The 18,578-nt window shown below is 41.3% G+C and overlaps 2 protein-coding genes across 3 annotated transcripts in view; one reads left to right on the top strand and one right to left on the bottom strand.

Moving 5' to 3' along the window:
- Positions 1-299: 299 nt before the first annotated feature.
- On the bottom strand, positions 300-14,474 carry aoc1 (amine oxidase copper containing 1). 2 transcript variants are annotated; one of them, XM_064331275.1, is made up of 6 exons: positions 14,117-14,474; positions 6,690-6,791; positions 4,037-5,581; positions 3,072-3,360; positions 2,222-2,354; positions 300-1,229 (listed from the first exon to the last, which is right to left on the bottom strand). In XM_064331275.1, exons 3-6 carry the CDS (start codon positions 5,571-5,573, stop codon positions 960-962), a joined length of 2,229 nt encoding a protein of 742 aa, XP_064187345.1. In that variant the 5' UTR covers positions 5,574-5,581; positions 6,690-6,791; positions 14,117-14,474; the 3' UTR covers positions 300-959. The 2 variants fall into 2 exon arrangements, with proteins under 2 accessions (XP_064187345.1, XP_064187344.1); XM_064331274.1 differs by having other exon boundaries at positions 14,201-14,474.
- sspo (SCO-spondin) overlaps positions 9,936-18,578 on the top strand; it is a 96,000-nt gene continuing 87,357 nt past the window's right edge. The window contains exons 1-5 of the mRNA XM_064331277.1: positions 9,936-10,137; positions 11,317-11,408; positions 11,933-12,142; positions 14,598-14,680; positions 15,062-15,232. Of these exons, the coding sequence (XP_064187347.1) occupies positions 10,126-10,137; positions 11,317-11,408; positions 11,933-12,142; positions 14,598-14,680; positions 15,062-15,232 (568 nt within the window). The 5' untranslated portion in view covers positions 9,936-10,125. The remainder of the gene's footprint in view (positions 10,138-11,316; positions 11,409-11,932; positions 12,143-14,597; positions 14,681-15,061; positions 15,233-18,578) is intronic.

Below are 18,578 nucleotides of genomic sequence, written 5' to 3'. Positions count from 1 at the left end.
GCCCTGCATCCTGGATGCTCTGGCCTTCTAAACCCTGTCCATGGAGACCTCTTCCTGGCAGGATTAAGAGTCTTTCTGGTTTCTAACACAGGGAGGTAAGCATGTAAATAATATGAGCCAGTGTGAAAGATAGGTCGGTGGGATCACCCCTCTCTTAAAGAATTCTGATGTTCATGCCTACCTGGTTCATAAACTACCAAATTTGTTAACTTTTGCTAAAATAAACTTTTGACTGGAACTGTGAGCTTGGTTGCTGGAAAGTAAACTTAATAGGTACAGCCAATGCCCTTAGAGACAGATTGTGAAGAAAAACAACTCAGTGAGTCTTTTATTAACATCCCTTCCTGTTTTGACAGTTCTGAAAAGTGAGCCACTGAAGTGTCTCGAAATTCACAGTTATTTGAATACATCACTTGCATGTTTAGGAAAATGCAAATGTGTTGGGAATATTTTTGCATGGCTACATTGAGGAAAATATCAAAAGCAGGATAATATATGCTTGTGAAAAAAGAATAAACTCATGAGCTGCAGCATGTCTACAATGTAATTTGGTTTTCAATCAGAAGTTCATGGAGAACGTGTATAACGCACGTATGCTCTGAAAAGTACATAATTGAATAATATGCCAAGCTAAAAATTACCAGTGTAAAATAGAAACCATCACATTTAATGAAGCATGTATCATGAAACAGAATTTAGCATTTGACTAGTGGTAAATAAAAGTTTAAAGTTTAAATTTAATACAAAATAGTAAAAAAACCAAACTAAAAAACAAACATATGGAATATTGTTTCAGACATTAATGCAGTACAATTCTAGATGCTACAAAACTAAAAATATAAAGATTGTCTTGTATTTACATTCATTGCATTTCATTTGAAATATTTGCTGTTCAGCTACAAGGCTCATTTGGTCAAGGCAGTGAAAAAATATCTATGGTCCAAAGTATCTTTCATGTTTCAGACTCCGGAGTATGTGCCATCGTAGACAAACGGCTTGTTTGAAACACAGTGGCCCACCACCTCAGGTGTCCATCGCTGCACCACCGGCTTCCTGTCCTTCCCCGGGCGAACAATGACCGTGCTCTTGGAGGAGAGAGATGGGTCCTCATCAAAGAAGTTGAATGGGCGAAGGAAGAAGCCCACCGAATTCCCGGGCGTGGCCGTGTTGGGGATGTCCTCAGAGTGCGGGATATGTAGGAAGCCCACCGTTACCCAGGCAACCAGATCCTGCAAAGGAAACGCAGTGTCACTATGCCTGGGTGTAATGATCTACACGATCTGTTTTTATCTATCCTCAATATAATATCACAGTGATGTCATCTGGCAGAAAAGGCTGTTGACTGTCAAGACGTTAGTTATGAACAAGGTCTCTGAAAGGTCTGTGCTATTCTGACAAACAAGTTCAACTTTTTTTTTTGTTCAACTGTGCAACATTTTCTAGCCAATCATGAACTTTTTGTAGGTGGAGTGCACCTGCATTATAAGCTGTTGTTGACTTCTAATTTAACAATGGCTAAATATTCTATAATTTCACATTAAGTGGATGATTATATCGACTGAAAGATTTAATCATATCTTCCCAACAATGTTATTTATGCAGAGTTCCAACACATACATAATTTTACATTCCTACTCTGCAGAGGTAATACATTTAGTGAAACTTCTTCTTCAAAAAAAGCTCAATCAGCAAATTCATTCACATTTTCACATTAATATGGAAATACCTGAGCACGTGTGACTATAGGGCCTTTGTGGTGTATAAAATGTAATATGACCTGAAGTAAATATTGGGCTAATGTCCAGTGATGGCGCCTGGTGCAATTACTGGGAGTAACACATGATAATGTAACCTCCAGAAAGGTTTGAAGGTCTATTTGGCATGTTGTGTTTGTAGTGTTTGTAACTATGTAATTTATCTCAACTGATAAGTACAGTATGTCCATTATCTATACTGCAGTGACAGTATTATTTGTCCGTACTGTTCTGTGTATTTTCTGTTTTAGGGAGTGCAGCTCTGGAACACAGAACCAATTCCCGTAAAACAGAAATAGAGTATTATCTAATCACAGTAAGACTTTAGAATGAAGTTTTACATTCTTAAAACGAACGCTGTAGCACTGTGCTGCAGAGACTAATGGGTGATTCTATGATGCCCTAGCTATCAGACCATGAGGCCACCCGGAAGCCTGACATCCATGTTGACAGAAAATGCAGCTAACCTCGTTGACAATGTTCTCATTGTTGCGTATGTAGTCCTCAAAGGACACCAAGGGTTCCCAAGGATCATTTTGGGTGTAAATGCTGCTGCTGGTTGTCTCACTGTCCTTGTGACGTGTTACTGCCAATTTGTACCTGTACAAAATAGACAGCAATGCATAGTTTTAGATATCAAACTATTAACCGTAGAACAAAATAGATATTAGGAATGGTGCCTGCATTAGTGAGGCAAAACAAAATAAATTTGGTCAAAATTCATGCCAGTCACCTGTCATGTTATGACTTCCTAAGACTTTTCCAATGTGGACCTTGTGGATGAATTTGAAGTACTAGAGGTATATGGTAGCTACATAAAATCACTGTCTAAATATGAATGCCCTTTTGCCAAAAAAGATTCCCCATATTATTTATCAAACACTGTTAGTAGGAAGGTCCTGCAATAACTTCCATTCATCAAAGCAGACTTTGAATCGCCCTCTGTGCAGACATGCTCTTGTGTGATTCTCACTTCCCACAGGACATTTCTGTGGTGAAAACCAGACTACATTTGGTTGAAAAGTGAACAATTTCTACCCCAACTAGGATGTAGCCAGGATATATCCAGTTAAAATATGAGCTATGTTGGGGTTAACATCAAAATATTTCTCAACCAAGATTTCTACCCTCTAGATGTCTAAATTCCAGCTTTTGCTCACTGGGTTCTTGTATGATTGGCAGCAGACGCTTTGGATCCGCAATGAGTATTTATTTATTTATTTATTTATTTATTTAATTTGGAGAATCCAGCAAATAGACATAGGCTCCTATGGGCCCGTAGTGTGAGATCAGTCACTTTAAAGCTGCATAGCCTACCTGGACCATGGGATACCGTTCTCCTCCTTCCAGCCGCGAGGTAGCACACTGTCGGCGTGGGAGTTGTACTGGATGCGGTACCCCTTCTTGTGGCCCCATTTGTTCTGTTGGTTGGGATTGTGGAAGTGCAGGTAGCGGGGGAACTTCTTGCCGAAGCGGAAGGCGGCACTCCGCTCGGTTTCCCGCGGCGTGCGGATGAGACGAGACTGCTTTATGGTGTGATTGGAGCTCCATGGGTTGGTGAATTCCTGGAAGCCCAGGTCTAGGGTCTCAAAGCTGTTCTCCCGCCCTGAAAGAGATATGGTTTAATCCGGTTTATGCTTTACAGGGGTATATAACCTGGGGAAACTGTAATTAGTATTTCTTTCTAAATACTAAATACTGTTTCTAAAGCTTTTGTTGCTTTGCCCATTTTGCACATATTATGTTTAGTCCCTCTCAGGTGTTGATCACAATAACACATTTAAAGCTGCAAGCTATTTGAAAAAAAAAAACAGTCTCAACTGAAAAATACCTGCATAAATACATATGCTACATTCAATGCAAAACAGGTTTTGCGGTGAAGGATGATCCCCCTCATTCCCCACTGATGCGAGTGGAGCACAGTAGTTATTTTGATCCAGTTTAAAGGAAGGTTGGATATTCAGCTTCTTGTAGCCCACTGTTCTTTAAATTAAACTCAGGAAAGAGCACAGTAAACATTTGCAGGGAAAGTATACTCGAGTCTACACAAAGCAAAAAAGTATACACCACAAAAATGTTCAAACCATTGAAGCCTCAACACAAGTGCCTCAGAGTACTGTACATGTCATCACAGGTAGACTAAAGGCTTAATGTGGCCTTGGCTCTATTATCCATATCATGCAATTTGATCTCACATACAAGTGGGTATACATTCATTTGATACTAAGAACTGGTACGATTCCAGCTCTTACCCACAGTTTAGTTCATGACACTGAACTTACCAGCTACGTCCAGGTCCACTTTATAGTGAATAAGGTGCGTGTGGAGGTTTCCCAAAACATAGTTGTAGACCTTGGTGCCATAGTGGAGCCCCTGGGGTGTGAAGAAGGTTGCGTGAATGTAGCCTGTGGCACTGACCCGTGATTCCATCACACCATTCTGGTAGAAAAGAAAGTCCCAGATGTAGTCGTAGTTGTACACGGTTGACGTTGTCCGGATCACCAGGACATGATTCTCCAGGCCTGCATAGAAGTTGTAGCCACCTGAGAAGTTGCTGTTGAAGTGTCTCCTGAGAGGCATCGCTGTAGTCATCTCGAAAATGCATAGAGCATTCTTATAATGCATGGGCTTGTCTGTGTCGTAGTAGTGGTACATGTCCAAGAAGGTGGCGATTTCTGGACAGTCGATGCCTGGGGCAAGCTCATAGTCAGAAGTACCCATGGCCCACCCAGCATCTATGTATTTGGTTTGCATAGCAGCAGGGGTGTCGCCTGAATAGAAGGCAATGGCCTCTTGCAGACTGACTTCGTAGGCTATCCTCTCCCCTTTGAAGCGCAGGTCGAAGATCTGAAGCCCGGCAGACGAGCGGACACGGAAGGCGAAGGACCAGCCAGCGTACTCCACGAAGTTCCTTTCCACGTGGTAGCGCGGCCCCTGTGGCTCCACCAGCTTGGGCCCGTGTATATCTGTGCGCGTGTTGCTGTGGCCGCGGGGGACATATGTGGAGAACAAGTCGTCATCATCGTGCTCTGGTAGCCTTGCCTTCTCGATCGTACCGCTATCATAACCTTCCACCAGTTCCTCCACACTGTTGAAGTATTGCCCGTTGTACCACACCTTTTCCACTGTCCATTGCTCCGGGTCAAGGTTCTGGTGATTAATGAGCAACTCAAAGCCCACAGGGTGGAGGAAATACCCTTCCACTGACTTCTGCAGTATGACCCAGCTCCTCCTCTCCCCCGATGCAAGCCCTCGGGGTGCTATATCCGAGAAAGTCAGGCAGCGGTTGCTGCAGTTGTAGTAGGTGAAACCTGTGCTGTCCAGCAAGACCTTGTGTGCCTTCATTGTGGCCTTTTCAATGAAGGCATTAAAATGAAAGTACTCAGCCCAGGATATAGGCCGTGACTCAAACTTGATTCGACGGTCACCCTTGATTGCCTTGGACTTGTAGGAGTTAGGCATGGGCAGGGGTGAGACGATATACTCTGTGATGTTGGGCAGCGACTGATTACCAAACTGAACCACCACGCGAGCTTGACGCTCAGGCCTAGCCTGGCCTCTGTCCAGCACCCGCAGGGCCTCATGTTTACGGGGCAGGTGCAGCTCCATCAGCAGGATGCTGTTCTTTTTTAGCTCTTTGCTCTTGGCGAAGGTAAGCCCCAATTCCTTGCAGTTCATTAAGTAATCTCGCACATTCTTCATCTCACGGGGGGTGAGATCAGCAAACATTGAAGCCCCATGGAGAGCATTCATCCGCCCTGCAGAGTTGGTGGCTGACACACCCAGGGTGGTCAGGAGAAGGAGATGGTGGCACCACATATCAACACCTGTAGGGGCAAACAGAATTAATTGCAGACAGAGTAGCTGCAAATCATTACCCGATGACACTGATCATCATTTTATTCTTAACAAATGTTATATTTTTCTTACAAAAATATCTTGTGGTTTTTCTATGGTAAATACATTTTAACCATGGTTTTTGTGGCTACTATACTTAATAGTAACTATGTTTAATACATGGTGCAATCATACTTTTCCAGTTATCACTATCAGTCAAATACAGAAATTTTTTTTGGTGCGTTTATCTACATAGTACTTATGTTTAAACCACTGTGGTTCTATTATGATTTGCCTATGCTCATTATAGTTCAAACCTATAGTTGATATATTTCAAATTGATGATTAATATGGAAATTATAGCTGATGTGTCTGATATCATGGAAATTATGTTTATGTCTCATTGCCTTGCTGGAATTTGAAACACTGTAATTAACAGAAAAACCAAGATTATAAAATTATGTCTTAACTACTGTATAATGATGAACTTTGTACCCATGTGCATATTCTATATTATATAAACGAAAGAATTGTGAAAGCTTTGTGGGAGAAGACATGAGAAACTAATTCGATCAAAGTGTATTTCTGTAAATACATATGATTAATTATAATAAATTTGACTGATGCTTTTGTTCAAGGCAACCTCAGATTTTTCAAACATTAGTTGAAACGGAATGCAGATATACCCATTCTTCATAATGTTATTTCCCCAAAATGCTGATTCCCACAAAGAAAAAAAGCAGAATCTCATCTAAACAATCACAGCTCCCTAATCTCATTAAATGCAACATGTAATGTTATGTATATCAATGTTTATGTGTGTACTGTGCATAAAACCTGTTGAGTTATTACAGCTATATCAAATGCTCTCCACATATGGCAATTATTTGTTATTGAATACATTTTAAGTAATTAATTCTGGATTAGAAAAAAGATCATGTTACAAATATCTTTCTAAAAAGTCTGCACACGATAGTTACTGCTCCCAAAAAACGTATATTGACGACATAAAAGTCAAAGTTACCTCCGTCTTGTACTTGCATTATTTATTTGTATGTGCATGTATTCTCCATTCTTTTTGGACCAATGTCTACTTACCCTCCACGTTCCTCTGGCTTCAAATTGTAAGTATATCAGCGTTGCTGCAGACGTCTTCCCATCCAGAAAAACCACAGCAATGGTCTCTGTTCTGATCCCTGCCTGTAGAAAACTGAAGATCAGTTCTTCAGGTGCTGCTTTTAAAAACCACCTGGTAAACAAGAGGATTGGCAAACAACATGTCATAAAAGTGATGAAATCCCAGGGTGCGGTTAACTAGAGCAATTCAACTTGCTCTCACATTTGCAGGAAACTCAAACGTGAGTTTGCAGTTCCTCTGTGGATGCCCTTGCGGGTTTGTGTGTATTTGTGTGTATGCGTATGCCTGCATGCCTATTTGCGTGTGTGTGTGTGTGTGTTTAAAATATTTAACTTATCTAACAGTTCCCTTCACATAAGAATTTGCATACCTCCCCGTGGAGGTCAGAACAGCTGAGACACTGACCCACTTCAAGCGACGACTGAAGACTCACCTCTTCAGGCTGCACCTCTCCCCATTCCTCCCCAAAAAGTATAAGAATACCCTTTAATAAAAGCTCAGAGTCTGCACTTTGACCACGTGTGAATAGTCTGATTACAAACAGAGAAAATAAAATATTAAATCAGAAAAAAGCATAAAAATGCAGGTGGTTTTAATGTTGTGGCTGATCGGTGTATATCCAGAGATCAAAGGGCAGATTGTTTTTGAGGTACTGGCTAGATGGAAGCGATGTCAGTCCTACCAGAGAATAAAATATGTAACCATTCTAGAAGCTTACTAGACAGGTGTCAGCATTTAAGGGACAATCATTTTGTTTGTTGTTCTGAACAAAAGTGTTGTTTCGCTGTTTACTGGGACTTGAAGTTAAAAGCAGCAAAGTGAAAAAGAGTTGCCCAGTGACAGGTTCTCAGTTTTATTTAATATATGTGTAGTGTATTGCATTTCCTTTTCATACCATTACTGTGCCTGTAGTTTGCATGCTGCTGTGTCTAGCCCCTCTGTAGTATGTCTCAGTATAACACCTCTAGCGTCTGCAGCAAGGATGTCATATTCCTATGCTAAATGTTCTTCATCGTCCTGAATCCACGGAGAAGGGCAAAATAATCCTAACACCAGCAATAGATTGGCAACTTGTCCAGGGTGTATTCCTGCTTCTCGCCCAATGCACACTGGGATAGGCTCCAGCACCCCTTGCGGCCCTGACCAGGTTAAGCGGGTATAGATAATGGATGGATATATGGATGGATGGATGAAAAATAGTGATGGTGAATTCCAAAGCCAAATGGCCGTAGCTTGGATTAATTTTTCGGGACCATTTCTTTTTCTGCCGATGTTAAGTCCAAATTGTAATAAGCAGAAATATGTCATTCAAAGAATTAGATGTAGACATAAAAGGTCAATGATCAGAAAGGACACCTGCCCTTTAATAGCTGACAATGCAATACAACCTTCCAAAGGGGTGTGGCTTAGAAAATTCATGAAGGGATGTGTTCTGTGGTATCAGCCTCCTGTTAATGGTTAGTTTGTAAAATAGAAACACAGCTAGCTACTGAGCTACACATGTAGCTCATAAAGTAGCTGACATAACTGTCTATTTCAGGGGTGTCCAGTCTTAGAAACGGGCCCATGTGGGTGCAGATTTTTGTTTTAGCCCAGCACTACAACACCTCATTCAACCAATTAACTAATCATGGTCTTCAATCAAGACCTTGGTAAGTAGAATCAGACGTGTTGGTGCTGTGCTAAAACAAAAAACCAAAAAGAGCACTCATATTGGCTCTTCTTGGGTAAGATTAGCCACACTGGTCTAATTCAAATTGAAAGTTTTTGTTTATTAGAACCATAATATTTTATTTTCGCTTTCACTGTGAGAGCATAGCTAACAACCTAGCTAAATGTTTAAATTTACAATTATGAATCTATAAAATAGGAGGGATTGGTAATTGGTTTAACTGCCGAAGTAAAATGTGACTGCATTTTAGACTATCATTGGGTAAATGAATTGTCCTGTCTCCTCAATACAATATAAACAATATCTTGAAGCTTCACATGTTCAAGCACTGAACTTATTTATTTGGAAAAACATAGTTTAATTCAGATATTCAACATACAATGTACCATATATTGTGCCATTATACAGTATGGTACATTATATATAATGTACCAATGCATTAGGCCAACACTTATTTATTTGGAAAAACATAGTTTAATTCAGATATTCAACATACAATGTACCATATATTGTGCCATTATACAGTATGGTACATTATATATAATGTACCAATGCATTAGGCCAACACACATGAAATGCATGCACAAGCATTATCTGGCTATAATTGCTATTTTTTGTAGTTCCTTTGTTTTACTTATCGATACTAAATTTGCCCTGACCTACTACCTGGCTACCAGGGAATCAGAGAGTTCTCTCTAATACCAATGTGTAGTATAGTTACCTTCCCATGATTCAATTCATTCCTATTTTTCTTTCGCCTGAGAATCATCTTGAGGAAATGTCTTAAATGTTCGACAACTTAATCATAATAATAATGTATACATGTAGAAATAAAATGTCAATTTTTTGTATTTATCATGTCATGTCTCATACAGAGTTAATATAATTTAGCAATTGTTGTTAAACTATTTACCGTAGAAAAACCACAATAAATATTTTGTCAGGACTTTACATCTATTTACCCAATAGTGTCATAAAAAAACCGTTGTTCAGTTTAAACAGATGCCTGTGGCCTGTGCAGCATGCTGATTTGGTAGAGAATTCGGCACTTTTTCCACATTCATGGACAAACAGCGCTGTCATGACATGTGCAGGTGAACACGCTGGATAATTTGGGGATTTCCTAAAGGAACATAGCTATCAGTCACTAAAGAAAAGAAGAAGAGTCAGTCTATGTGGAGGGTAAGTGGCGCAGTGCGACTCTTAGTGTGGTGGCAGCTGTGTTTGTGTCGTGCTGGCCCGGGTCGAAGGTTCAAGCTGAGGATGTTGATCAGGCTGAATGCTCCCGCTCCCTCCAATATTGACATCCTTTATTAAATAAACGCCCCGTAGATCCACCCCTGAAAGCCACTCTTTACAGGATTAGTCCAGCACAAACACCTCGCTGTTACTGCACTTGCCCATTGTCTCGCCGCACTGTCCCTCCCCCACCTCTGGCCCAGTGGCCTGGGAACTGTCCCACAGAGCAGTCTTTTGACATGGAGCTGAGCGGTCATTGTCACATGGGGAAGTGGCGAATGGCCGCATCCTCAGCTGTTCCTTGTGATCGTTCCTCCAATTGCCATCACCTCAGATGGCACAGCGAACCCCTGGGAACACCACGGTCCCTTAAAACCTTGACCAGGGACCCTCCAGCCTCATATACAAACACGCTGACTTTCTAAGGAATCTTGCCCCACCGGAGGGAGAGAGGGAGAGAACAGGTACAAGAGCCCCCAGCATCAATGAAAACTCAGGTAACTAACTCCCCTCACGTTGCTTAAATGCCAGTTTTTAAACTTAGGTACTTATGAGTTGACTTTGAACTTCATGCTAATCAAATGTAGAAAATAATCAGCTTCCTGAAGAAATTGCTAATTGCATTGTTTTCAAGTATTTTCGTATGTATTACTTTTTTCACCTCTTATGTGTAGATTTGCTTTGCTGCTGTACTGTGTACTATATGTAATGTACTGTGTGCATTATCTCTCATTTTGTACGTTGTTTGGTATGTTACAGTATTTTATAACCATTTATGCATTTCACTGGTTCACATGCGCAATTGTCGACTTAAATATTGGATAATGAGAGCTTTCTGATTACGAGGTATCGATATACACAACTTTCCTGGCCTCGTGTTTCATTGTCATTGCTTGTTTAATCTTTGCTGTATGATTCATTGACCTGGTCTCTGGTTTACTCATAAGCAAAAGCAGTTTCTGCTTTAGGTTTTTTTGAAAAAATTCCCCATCTTGCTGGCTAATAAATTTTTAAAAAAATCTTTAAACCTACCATTCATATGTCTTGGGCCTTCTACAAATCAATTACCAATATCCTTGGATTTAATCCGTTTTTGTCCTATAATTATGACTCATAATGAAATGCTGGTGTTGGACGGAGGTTGGACGGAATTGTAGCACAGTGGGTAAGGAACTGGGCTTGTAACCGAAAGGTCGCAGGTTCGATTCCCGGGTAGGACACTGCCGTTGTACCCTTGAGCAAGGTACTTAACCAAAATCACTTCAGTATATATCCAGCTGTATAAATGGATACAGTGTAAAAAAAAGTTGTGTAAGTCGCTCTGGATAAGAGCGTCTGCTAAATGCCTGTAATGTAATGTAATGTGTTTGCATATTTCTTTGAAAACCAGTTTGCTCATTTCAGCATCCAAAGAGGCGTCATGCATGGCAGCAATGAAGAAAGCACTAATTTCCCCTGCTTTTAAATAAAGTTTATTTAGTCAGATCAGAATATACAGATCCATACTGAGACACCTACAAGGAAGGACAGAAAGGTAGTGGAGTGGATGTGGTAGTGGAGAACTATGATGGCTCTTTGTGAATGTACTTGTAATTGCTGCAACACACATGCCCTAGGCACCTAGGCACAGCGTTACTGATCCTTTTCACTTTCCCATAATTGACCTTGTATTTCAGGCCTATCCAGGGGAATTTCCACGGCGATCTGACAGCACAATGAAGGCACTGCTTTTACTTGTCCTGGGAATGCGTCTGGTGATGGGAACTGGGTAAGGACTGACCGCAGTGAAGCAGTTGAGGATATACTCTTGGGAGGGGGTGGGTCTATAGGGGAAGAAGAATAGAGGTGGAGGGGAGTACTACGGGTACAGAAAAAGGAAGGAACAGACTTTGGAATAGACAGCAGTACCTATAGCTAGCTACCGTTGCAAAGAACACTGAAATAACATGGGAGGCGGGTAGAAATACAGTATAGCAGCAGGTCACAATACGAGTATTTCAGTATCTTAGTCTGGAAACATAAGTGCTCAATGAATAGGAGAAAATATTTCAGTCCAGTCGCGACTACAGTCCATAAACTAGGATTACTCCTCAGGCAAATTAACTCGGCATTAACCTGGTGGTAAGCCAGGTTAGGTTCTCAGCCGTTCTACCTTCATTTTGACACCCTGGCTATATTATGTCATCCCTGAAGAGGTCATTTTACGTAGACAGATTATCACCTTTTTCTTCTGGTTCCTCCACTTTCATTCTCACTCTGTTCTTCCTATCAATTTTACTTTCTTTATCCCAGACACTGGTGTGAACATGTAGTAGAGGAGCAAGTGGAGAGGATAATCTCCCCCCGTCTGCAGCGGGACGTGGGCTGCTCCAACGTGTACCAGTACAATCTGCATGGCTGGAAGCTGGATGTGGACAGGATGCGTAAAGAACACGGGGGAGATGACGGCATCGCACAGTATTACAGACAGCAGGGCCTAAATGCATCCTGCTACCTGTACAAGTGAGACAATCTCCCAATTTAATGCACATTAACATGCAACGTAGTGTATATGTGGTTTTGTCATGTAAATCCAGATGATCAGGCAAAATCTGACACTTTAAACAACAGATTGTAAGAATATACGAGACAATATTGCCTGGCTTTCTTTGGTTGGCGTGCTGCTAAAAAAAGGTTATGCTCTAGTCAGTCTAGTGCTTTAACAATTATTCAATAAAAAAAAGCAATAAAAAAGGAAATAGTCTGGAGCAAGCTATCCAATGAGTACACTCATATACAACCTGAAGCTGATAGTAAATGATGTTAAACTCCATCTGTCCCTCTCACCCGTTTCTGAACTCCTTGTTATCGATTTTATTATCTTATTCTTGGGCGACTGAAATTCTGCTGCAGAGAATTTCATAAAAACATGCTGCAAGAAATTTTCCGTCAACTAGCTCTACTTTTCCGATGTCTAAACTGACTGACATTTAAAATAATGTCAATAATTTAAAGAAGCCATTGTCTGGTAGGGAGTCTGGTGGTTCAGTTTCGAGTGGTTTAGCCAGGAAAAAGTCTTACAATTTATATTTATTGCAGGGAGTAACACCTCTACGCATTGTAGAACAGCAAGGACAAATAATTAAAACGTAGCCTATCCGTTTTAATAATCCTCATAAAAGTATAATCAGTCGCATAAAATTAATTAAATCATGATTATGAATTTCAGTATTAAATATTAAAACAAAAACTAATGATATAACTTTCGTAAGTTCTTTGAGGTGGTAGGCTCAAGCATTTATCCGAATAATAATCAGACCGATGGTTTAATAAAATATTATTTCTTAAACAAACTGTGGGAAGGAAGTGCATGTAAGATCACAAGCCATCACCACCATGATGGATCATATTATTAACAGAAGTACATTTAGAACTAACAACGGCCGGATCTTGATCAAAGCATTAATAATCTGTAGAGGTTTGCACTAAGTATAAAACACAAGCTGTAAAAGTCCATATACAATGTAAGCACAGCATCTGGCATGCAAACTAGGCCTTTCATGCAAACGTGTTGTGAATGATAAAATCCAGCAGGAGTTAAATGAGGTGAATACATGTCTTGCGCCAAGAAGGGGAGGAAGACTTACATAAGAGAAAGGAATGCTTATTTTTAGATAAAAGAAAGGAAGGTGTGTGTAAATAATGGTGTCTGAAAGATGGGAGGCAATGGTGTCAAGGACAGAACCTAAGAAAACAAAGCGAACATGAGCTGTCAAAAGTGAATAACATGAAGTGGAAAGCCCCAGGGGATTTGGGGAATGATTGGATGTCTTGTCTTTGCGGTATGAACGATTGTTGTTTGTATTGGCCTGTGCAGATCAGCCAGGGTTCTTGTATGTAATCTTTGATTCACCTACAATAAATCCAGTTGCATCAGACTCCGTGCATAATTTGAAGAAGTATTCAACAGTGTGAGGAGATCGACCCCGGCGCTTCTGTTTTCCCCCCACAAAACAAACAAACAAACAATCAAACTAAAATCATTATAGGCTAGATAGAAAATTAAATTAAAGCGGGACTAGACTGTTCTGCGTGTGTGTGTTCACCAGCACACGTGGGGCAGGGAACAAAAGCTCCTCTGTTGGAGCGAATTTACGAATCACCTTTTAGCATGTGCTGCTAAACCTGGCCTGGAAATCAGGGGAATATCGTGAATGAAAGGCTACTGAAGTTGGCTACGTCTAGCTAATTCCAGTGTACATTTGAACCTTGAACACGAGACCATGTATCGAATGAGTATGTTTGTACGTGAGAGATCACATGCACACATCTCGGTTAAAACGATGTCGGACTGTAAGCTAATGTTAGTAAGAGTACACGTTAGCTATGCAGGCTAGGTGGCTGTAGTTAACTAACGAGACGCAGTACATTCTAAACACAACATTACAATTCCTTAAAAACAAAGAACAAACAGAGGTTTTCTAAGCTAGCTGATACCTGGATGTTTGTCAGTCTTACTGCTTGAGTGCAGATGGTTCCCTATGGGGCAGGCTTGTCCAAGGAAACGCTTGATTTACGCACCTGCTGTGAAACGGTTTAGCTGTAGAAAAGCCCATCCTCGTCATGGCTCTCTTTGTCCAGAAGCTGTATGTTATTTTTTCTTTCCGTGGCAGGAAAGTTCATAAACTACACACGTTCAACTTGTTGCTATGTTGCAGAACGATAGCAAGTTAAAAAATTGGTAAACTAATTGATCCTTTGATGGATAAGTTTCCTTAGCTTACTTGCAGTAGAGCTAACACGCCGTTCATGGCTATAACCGAGAGAGCCAGTGCATCTGTCCGCGTGTTCCTTTACAGGCAGGCCTTAGCTTTCTTAGTTAGGCCGGTGTCCTTAGAGTGTGCCTTGTGCACGTCTCTTCATTATAATCAAAATGTAATGTTCAGTTTCTTTTTTTATTTTTTGTTATTGTCACCAGGCCAGCAGAGAAAGACAGCCAGGTGGTAAACAGAACAGTGCGGGGTTGCTGTGAGGGCTGGGCTGGACCTCGCTGTGCAGAGGGTATGGGATTGAACCGTGATCTTCCCCCTTCTGTGAACAGCATTATCTATAGCATTTAAAAACAATATTCACATTTTGAGAGTTTAACAAGCAAGTGATATATATTTTTGTGTTATTGTTTATTGCATTGTTTTTGACAGTTTGGATTAATCACATGGAGCAATGTAAATGCTTTACATTCCTTAATTTAAATCAGATTCAGAACTGCCGATTCAGTCTCCAAATAGCCTAATTTATTGCCACCCTATTTTGAAAATTCACCTATTGTACTTTTCACTGTCGCCACAATGTAGAATTCCCTTGAATTTCAAAGGCGCCATTGTGGGTGTTGGATTTAATGGGTGCACATTGGTCTGTGTTCCCATTACGGGGCTGTTTTAGGTGTGGGTGTGAGGGGTCGCTGCTACTCCACGTGGAGCTGTGAGGAGTTCCCTGGGGTGCACAACTCCTCCCTGATGCCCCTGGAGCAGTGCTGCAGCAGCCTTTGGGGACTCAGCTGGAGGAATGCGTCTGACCTTGCCTGCCTCTCCTGCACCTACTCCCTGCTGGCTGGTGAGTGTGGCACAGTGCCGACCTGCCTGTGATGCACATACATAAGAACGCTAACCTCTGACCAATGAGAGTGCAGCATTGGCTGCTCTAGTGAAGTTTTTACGTTCCTGTTATGGACGGTGAAAAGAAAGATGCCTGTTGAATGAAGTGCGCCAATAAAGAAATGTATGATGGAAATACCATTTAAAGAAACAGGCCTTCCTTCTTTGGAGTTGACATCCAATCTTTGTGAAAATACTAGAAAGCTGCTTCCTATCAACCAAAACACAGCTGTGGGAAACATCAATTCCACAGAAACATCAATCTCTGGTAGAGAGAATAAAAAAATGTAGGCAGCCCTCGGCTCAGCTGCTTGTGGACAAAAATTCAGATGTAGTGATAATAAAATATATATCATAGAATTAAAAGGGCATCCAAGTGTAGCACAGTGGTCTTGCATGATAGGTGGCTCTATGTAAAGGATATTTTGGCTAATAAAAAGCAACACTGAGAGCCAGTAAAGTTGGATAAAAAATAATGTATTACCCTGTGGACTTTGGACTGGACTTTATCTATAGTATCTTACACATTCCTCTTATGTGGGTGAGTCAGGTGTCTGACTTTGGTGATCCAAGTACAATTTGTTTATGTTGTATTGTCTAGGTTTTTCTGTGTTCCCCCTTTTCCCAGTTTTATTCAAAACAGAGACTGATTCCCTGTCTGATTCCCAGTGAGTCAGTATTTGATCTATAGTGACTGTAGAGCACATCACAAGGCTGTAGTATATGCAGTTGCCTCAGCTGAGTTTGCCACTTTGGGGTTTTTTAAATGTTAACATTTTTGATGTGTGAGGGATTCATTTGGGCACAAACTAAACAGTTCAAACAGTATGTATTTACATCTTTGTCCATATCTGGCCACCAAAACATGCCTTTCAGGCGATCTTGAACTTTTTCAGCCCCTAGATGCCCCCCTTGATTGTGGATGTGATATAGAATATCTGAACGCAATCCTGATGGTGGAACCCATGCCACATCTGCCGTTTTGTACAGTAGAATACCATCCTGCACTATCAGATGTACATTCCATTTGGAAAATGGACCTTCTGTTATGAGCTTACTCTCTTGTTTTAATCTGATTATTTGGCGTAGGTCTGGATGAGCTATGGATGTTCTGTTGTGCACTTTGTACATCTATTGGTTCCATACTGGTTACTGCTGAGACAAGCTCTGTGTGTGGAGCTTCTGTATAAACAATGCCATCTCTCGCAGCCCTTTTTGCCAGTTAATCAACTATTCGATTAGAATCACCGTGTTTTGAGAGTCCTTTCTTTTGATGTGCCTTTACTTTGAGTAGAGCATATCTGTGTTTACTGGAGCTCGCAGCTGACCATAGAGATTGTATTGGTCCAACATGAGTTAGGGGCTGTCCATCAGCACGTGTGAATCCCCTTTTTTTCCAAATTGGTAAGTATTCTGTTAGGGAATTAACTACAAAAGCTAAATCTGAGTAAATGTTTAGTGAACAATCAGAGAAAATCTTGAGTGCTTGTAGAACAGACACAATTTCAGCTTTCTGTGCTGAAAAATGTGGTGGGCATTGATACAAGTAATCAGCTTGTTCTGAGTGAATGGCAAAACCAGTTCTGTATTGACCCTCCAGCCAATAACGAGACCCGTCTACAAAAACATCAATTGATCCCTCAATAGGTTTTACTTCAAAAATTTAATCTGTGCAAAGGACAGCTTCAGTTTCGCATGTATGTGGTATGCCTTCATACAAAAGTGTGCGGGGTAACATTGTCAAGGGCTTGTATATGGTCTTTAGGTTTTTAGAGCCTAAGTCCAGTGTCCATCTAGCCAGTCTAACATTAGACACTCCTTTTACCTTACCAGTTAGCAACATCTGAAGGGGTGTGTGAGGAGTATGTAAGATCACTTCATTAAAACCATATATATACTCAAAATGGGACATTGCCCAATGGACGGCAAGTAAGTGACGTGTGCATGAGTTGTAAGCCTTCTCAACTGGGGAGAGAACACGGGACGCATAGGCAATTGGACGTAATGTTTCCTGAACATCTTGTAATAAGACGGCTGATAACGCTTCTTCGGTAGCTGTCGTTTGTAAAATGAAAGGCTGAGAACGATCTGGGTTTCGCAAAGCAGGGGCTTGAATTAAAGCATTCTTCAGTGTCTCAAATGCTGTTTGATGTTCCGGACCCCAGTCCAAAGAATCTTTTTTCTTTTTGTTACCAGTTAGTAACCCATTCAGTGGTTTGGCTACGTTTGCAAAGCGTTCAATAGACTCGTGACAAAATCCCACAATCCCCAAGAATGACCGCAGAGCAGTAACAGATACCGGAACAGGTAGTCTCTTGATTATGTCTACTTTGTGTGGGTCTGGCGTGCGCCCCCCTTTACTTACTTTGATACCCAAGTATGTGACTTCAGATCTGAGAAGCTGTGCTTTTTTCGGATTTAATTTAAGTCCTGCATTTTCAAGTAGCCCGAGTAATTCTGCCAGTAAGATTATGTGTTCTTCTCTGGTAGCAGTCTGCAACAGCAAATCATCAACATACTGAATAAGGCATTCAGGTTTGGAGAAAGCTGTTAACACCTGGGCTAGACACTGATGGAAGAGTGTGGGTGAACTAGCAAAACCTTGAGGCAAAACATTCCATGTGTATTGTGTATTTTTAAATTTTAATGCAAATTTGTACTGGCAGTCTGGATGCAATGGTATTGACCAAAATCCATTAGAAATGTCTAATGCTGAATAATAATTTGCTTCAGGTATCAGGGATGCTAGTACATCTGGTGTTGAAGCTACTACTGGAGCACAGGTAGGGGTGCATTTATTAAGTTCTCTGTAATCAACACAAAGCCTCCAGGAATTGTCTGGTTTCCGAACTGGCCATATGGGAGCCATTGCTGGTGAGAGACAGGGTCGTATGACGTCCTGTTGCAAAAGAGACTCAATCGTAGATTGAATATAAGGGTTTGCTTCCTCTGGGTACTGTGAACTCTCTCAGCCCACAGGGGGTTGAGTGACGGAAGTCCAGAAGAACCAGAGCAGGGAGACTGAGGTAGTGATTAACAAAACGTTCTTTAATGATGGTAACGAGTGGGGGTAAAGGTAGGGGGAGCCAAAAACAACAAAAATGTCTTCCCGGTCGGGGTATCGGTGCTCCACTCCAGGTATTCACTCGGTCTCCTTCTGGAGGGAAACAAGAAGCACATCGGTTAGGGGGGCGGGGCTTGGTCAGTCCGGTCCGGGTCCGGCTCCTTCCTCCAGGTGTCGACTGGTGCTCCTCCCGGCTGCGAGGGGTGTAGGGGTGAAGGTCTCCCCCCCCTGGGTGGTTGCG

This window comes from Anguilla rostrata, chromosome 4, assembly GCF_018555375.3.
Source record: "Anguilla rostrata isolate EN2019 chromosome 4, ASM1855537v3, whole genome shotgun sequence".
NCBI lineage: Eukaryota > Metazoa > Chordata > Actinopteri > Anguilliformes > Anguillidae > Anguilla > Anguilla rostrata.
This window is presented reverse-complemented; position numbering and strand designations above follow the sequence as displayed.